Raw genomic sequence first — 6,298 nt, forward strand, 5'->3', positions numbered from 1 at the left:
CACATTGAGTATACAGAGTGTCTAAAAAGTCCCGGGACGGTTTGATATTTCCTCAGGTAAAATATTTTTCAAATAAGTGAAGGTCATTTCCGAAGTAAATTTCAACGAGGAATTCAATGGTGATCTTCATTTTGACCTCGAAGTTGACTTTTATGGCTTTTTGGAGGTCAACTTTGTTTTTTAAAATGGAAACCCCCTTTTTTACATCTGCAATCGATAGAACGGAAAACTCTGCGTTTAGGTACGTACCCAAGTCATAGGTCAATTGTAACGTTCAAGGTCTGTTAGAGGTTATTTGAAATTAACAAAGTTTTCCAAGAGGTCAGTGCAATTCCTGAAGTAAATTTCAACGAGAAATTCGTTGGTAAGCTCTGTATTGATCTTGGTGATGATCTTGGTGATGATCTTCAAGGTTTTTTCAAGGTTTTTTCCAAGCAGTTTACGTTTACGTTTAGCATTACCCAGGAACAACGACGTGTACGTAATAAATTCTGTTCCCTTTGGGGTGCTTGGTTAGCGTGAGTCCCCTTGCCTCTCACGCTTCAGTGAAGATGTTCGAACCCCAAAGAAAATAGCCGAGAGGCGTCATATCAGGAGATCTAGCAGGCCACTCGATTTCACCCCTTCTTCCAATCCACCTTTGAGGGAACTCAGTATCCAAATATGCTCAAACCTCCCTACCATAATGAGCCGCTGCTCCATCCTGCTGGAACCAAATATTTTGAAAATTATACGCCTGTAATCTTCCTTATTCTTGGTACAATTTGGTTTCTGAGAAGCTCTTCATATGCGCGGGCAATGAGATTACCATCGATGAAGAAAGGGCCTATCAATGTATCATTTAAGATACCGGCCCAAACATTAATCTTTTGTGGATATTGTGTGTGACTCTCCAACATCCAATCAGGATTTGTGTCGGACCAATATCTACAATTTCGCCTGTTAACTTCACTTTTTAAAGTGAAAGTAGATTTATCTGAAAATACTGTATTGTACAAGAAAAGAGGATCTGTATCAATTCTGTTTATCATAATTTCACAAAATTCAACCCGATGATTAGGATCGTCTTCATTGAGCTCTTGAACCAGATGAACTTTGTAAGGATGGAAATTAATGCTTTTTAAAATATTTCGCACTGTCTCAGGAGCAATGTCACGCTCATCACTAGCTCGACGTAAACTAAGGTGTGGGTTTTCAACAAATGCTTGAGCTATGTCAATCTGCATCTTCTCAGACCTTGCAGATTTTGGCCGACAAGTACTCTGAAGGTCCTTGATAGATCCATGATTCATAAAGCGCCTTACAGTTCTTTCAATTGTCGATTTTGAGAAAGAATTTAACCCTTCTGCATTACGAAAAGTGCGATTAAAAAGCAAAAGAACTTGATCATAAGATCGAACTCGATCTCCCCAACGACGCATCATTAATCCAGATACCCTCTCTCGTTCCGAAAGTTTAGCTTGCGCCATAATAATCTTTTAGCGAAAGATAGTAACTGTGTACTCATAACACGTAAATTCAGTTTCGATTCGTAATATTCGTATGGAAAAGCGGTTTAGGACTTATGGTATCGCCTTAGCTATTGACATAGGTATCGAAAAACGGTATAGGACTGTATAACTCTTCGGGGAGGAACAGAACTCTCAACAGAACACCTGGAACTTTTAATGAAAAATCTCCTTATGATTTTACAATATTCAAAACGCTGTAACTAAGATCAATACAGAGCTCACCAATGAATTTCTCGTTGAAATTTACTTCAGGAATTCCACTGACCTCTTAGAAAACTTGGTTAATTTCAAATAACCCTGACATTGACCGTTCCAATGGACCTATGACTTGGGCACATACTTAAACGTAGAATTTTCCGCTCTATCGATTGCAGGAGTAAAAAAAGAGGGTTTCTATTTTAAAAAACAAAGTTGACCTTCAATTGCCATGAAAGTCAACTTCAAGGTCAAAATGAAGATCACCATTGAATTCCTCGTTGAAATTTACTTCAGGAATTACACTGACCTTTTGGAAAACTTGGTTAATTTCAAATAACCTCTAACTGACCATATATTCTGGGACCAGGTACAACTTTTCGAAAATAAGAAAATACTAGAATACTCTATATTTTTTTGCTCTATATTTTTTGCTCTACCGATTGCAGATGTAAAAAAGGGGCTTTCCATTTAAAAAAACAAACAAAGTTGTCCTTCAAAAAGCTATGAAGGTCAATTTCAAGGTCAAAATGAAGGTCACCATTGAATTCCTCGTTGAAATCTACTTCAGGAATGACCTTCACTTTCGCTTTCTATTTCTAGATATAAATTGCCAAACTAAGCAACAGAAAAAATCGCAACACAAAAACAAGCGATAAATGAGCTGGACGTAGAAGCTGCAATGTGGAAAGACATACGATCGTACTTTATTAATAATAGTTCTTATTAATAATAATTAATTGGTTACTCAGAATTTCATGGAATACGCTAGTTTTCTCTTGAATTACTTAAAATTTCCTTGAATTTTATTGAATTAACTTTAGTTCTCTTGAATTGACGTTAATACTATTGAATGGACTTTAAATCTCTTAAATTTACTTCAATTCTCTTGAAATCTCATGTATTTCCTTCAGTTCCATTAAATTTACTCTAGTTCCCCTCAATCAACTTACATTTGCTTGGCTTATCTGAAATTACACGAAACTAAACTTGAAATGTTTTGCATTTACTGAAATGTATACTTGAATTCACTTAACTCGTTTGACTTTTGTCAAGAAACTTTCCACACCTACTTATAGCGTGGTTTGTGATTAAAAAAATTTTTAATGAAAAAATATTAAAAAACTGACATACGTATTACAAATTATTACTGATCACATCACATGAACAAATATTCACATTTTGTTAATTAGCGAAATGTATAATGTAATACACAAATGAAAACATGTAGAAGTTTGAAATATCATTTCGAGAAATATAATTGAATACATGCTAGTATTCTTAAGCACAATAAAAACTTTACATGCACACTACTTTGCGCATGTGCGACCTTTCGTCTCTAAAGCTTTGAATTCACAGATCGCCCGCTTTGCTAGTTGCGTCAAGATGGAAGGAAGTGGAGCGTATGGCGGTGGTAAAGCAGGAGCTCCATTCGATCCGATTGTGTTTATTCAGAGACCTCAAGTGATTCTGCGAGCATTATGTTTGGTAAGTAAAATTTAAGAATTATAGTGGACTTTCTATTGATATGCAGGATGCACCTCTGAGTGAGTTATCGATTTTAGAAGAGACATAATATTCCCCACCCCCACTTTGATGGGGTTGTATTATTGATTTCTCCAATATTATACCAATTCTTCTAATTAAAATACAAAAGTTTGCTCGTTCTTTTAATTTTTCACGTTAAGAATTTATATTTAAGTCAGTCTTTTATACGATGCGTAAAAGATACCCTGTTATTAAAATTCATTAGCTTTTGTCTCATAGCATACAACCAATTTTTAAGTTTAGCAATTTCTTTACTTTGAACAATAGTATTTTCTTATTTTCGAAAAGATGTACCTGGTCCCAGAATATATGAACGATTCGTGTAATATAGGCCCTCGAATCATTTTCTTATAAAACTAAACAGAACATTTAATATTGATACTGAAGGATATTCGATGAAGCTATTTTACTTTGACATTAAGAATCTTTGGAATTGTTCATAAAATTGTAATAAACAGCCACACATTTTGCAATGAAAAATATTTTAAGCGTGAAATCTATGCCATCACAAATAACTAAGTATAGTAATTTTTGATTTTGTTCATTCAATCGTTCACTTTATCGATATTGAAGTTCCTATGTTTGTGCTCGCTTTTTGCGTGTTTTGTCTTGCGACTTTTTATATTAAGTAATTTCATGTTTGAAAGTGTCAAAGAGGAGATATTCCGAATTGAAAATTTTGGTCTTTTTTTGTTACAATTCTATCACTTTGGGGATTTTATTGATATTGAGGTGTATTTTTTTAATCATCGTGTATGCATCATTATGGCAAAAGTCGTCTACTAGGTTTTTCTACTGGACAGCAGTTGTAAGCTATCTATATAAAAAATGAAGAAAATAAAAAGTGTTTTTTAGGATATTCAGTTTTAAAATTAGTGTTTTAAAAATCCAAGAAGTTTTCGAAATGTTCAAAAAATATTTTTTTTTCAAAAATGTGCTCTAGTATGAATAATTAAAAAAATATACCTTAAAATCATTAATATCCCCAAAGTTATGGAAGTATAAGAAAAAAAGGACCAACATTTTTAATTTTCAATATCTCCTAAGTTTTCTGACTTTTTAAAAAATTATTTTAGGATTTTTCTTTCAACACCTTAAAGAACTGGTATTAAAATTTTCATCAAAATTGCTGACAGTAGCTGAAATTCTTCAGATGATTTGACATGGAATTGCACTATTGTGCCAATTTGACAGTTTATTAATATAAGTTAGTTTGACATCTTTTTAAATTATCCTCCCACTTAAAGCAACATACATTTGTTTACTAGGCGTGAAAAAAAATAAAGTTCTCGATTCCTAATTCTAATATGGATTTATTTTATTTTGGGAGTTAGAACACTTCTCTATACTTTCATTACAAAAAAATGTTGTCTGCTCCGCATCGTATCGACTTCAGCATGTCTCAGTGTTGAGACGAAACCAGACTTCAATTTATATCCTGAAGACAAGTTTCTATATCTTGAAGACATGAACTTATCTCTTGAGCCGAATTTTCATAACTCCAACACGAGCGGTTTATAACTTTGAGTGTATACCTGCCCTAACGAAAAGGGTCATTCTGACTGTCATAACAGCTAATCTTTTTTAATGATTAAATAATCTTGTATATGTTTATACAATATATATATTCAACCGACTTATTAACGAATTTTTATTTGTATTATACTTGTTTGACGATGATGTCGAAAATGTTGTTTGTTTTCACGTATTTCTAACAGCTTAGCAGATTCTTCTAGAAAGTTACAATTTATATTTTTTTTAAAGAAAAGTTTTAAGGGTTATACTTGTTAAGACCCACAGATTTTGAATTTTTAAATTAAAAATAACTAATTTATTAATTACAAATTTTTCATTCATTAATTTTAATCTCATTTATCAGCCTAAAAAGATTTGACCATCTCAGCGAAGACAAGGCTCGACTTGAGACAAGTAAACGCCGTTTTACCTGTCATGGCCATAAAAGTAATACGAAGGCCTATGTCTCGACTCAGTTATGAGACGCAGTCAGACATCGATGTTTTGGAGACGAACTGAAGACATAATCAAGTCGAACTCAAGTCAAAGCTTTTTTATTAGGGTATATAGACAAAACACGCAGAAAGCGATACATTTTTTCTTATTTGAAGCCCAAACCGAGAAAGTAAACTTATACCTGTATAACAATAGCGTCATGCAAATGTTGTTTACCCTTCCTAAAACGACCTTGAAATCTAAAAATCTAAAATCTTGAAATCTAAAAAAATTTTTAATAATCGACCTTTTCACTATTGTCTTTGTATTGTCTTTTAACTACAAGAAAATATATAAAAGTGACACATTTTTTTTTATTTCACGATAAAATTATTTTCCAATTTGTCTAAACTTTTCTCTGCATGTGTCGATAACGAATGTGAAAGACTAAAAAATAAAAAATAAAATTTTATTTTGCAGGATTTTACAAATTATTAGGGAAAATCCCACCCTTTTCAAACGATATTTAGGACTCTTAGAAGTTTGGGAGAAATAATAAATATCCAATACATTTTCGGAAATGCTTCGAAGGTTTAAAATATTTTAAATCTATGGATAGCCTCTGAAATTCCTAAAAATATTCTTAAATCAATCAAATTTTTCATGAAATTTTGAAAAATCATTCAAAGCGTAAAAAAATTACCTTAAAATTTTCCAATATTTCCTAGGATTTTGAAAAAAATTAGAAAAATTTTTGGAATATTTCAGATGTGTCAACAAAAAATGTAGAAAATTAAAAAAAATTATTTTACAGGATTTTACAAAATATTAGAAAAAATTCGAGCCCTTTTAAAATATATTTATAACTTCTAGGAGTTTTTCAGAATTAAAACAGATTTTATTAATGTTCGACAAGGTTTCCAAATTATCCCGAGTCAAAATTCTTCGACTTAAGTTCGTTTTGAATTGCCCCCAATCAAGACATGCTGAAGTCAAAAAGTTCGACTGTATACCTGTCTGAACAAAAAGGGTCATTCTGACTGTCTTAAAAGCTAATCTTTGTTAATGATTAAACAATCTTTTATATTTTTATG

At 32.2% G+C, this 6,298-nt stretch overlaps 1 protein-coding gene across 2 annotated transcripts in view; it reads left to right on the forward strand.

Moving 5' to 3' along the window:
* Nucleotides 1–3,079: 3,079 nt before the first annotated feature.
* The window catches only part of LOC117170713 (synaptogyrin), a 349,909-nt gene continuing 346,690 nt past the window's right edge, over nt 3,080–6,298 (forward strand). The window contains exon 1 of one of the 2 annotated variants that reach the window (XM_033357716.1): nt 3,080–3,194. In XM_033357716.1, coding sequence (XP_033213607.1) covers nt 3,093–3,194 — 102 coding nt within the window. In that variant the 5' untranslated portion in view covers nt 3,080–3,092. The remainder of the gene's footprint in view (nt 3,195–6,298) is intronic. The other variant, XR_004466839.1, reaches the window with a different exon arrangement.

The sequence above is a fragment of the Belonocnema kinseyi genome, chromosome 4 (genome assembly GCF_010883055.1).
Source record: "Belonocnema kinseyi isolate 2016_QV_RU_SX_M_011 chromosome 4, B_treatae_v1, whole genome shotgun sequence".
Classification (NCBI taxonomy): Eukaryota; Metazoa; Arthropoda; class Insecta; order Hymenoptera; family Cynipidae; genus Belonocnema; species Belonocnema kinseyi.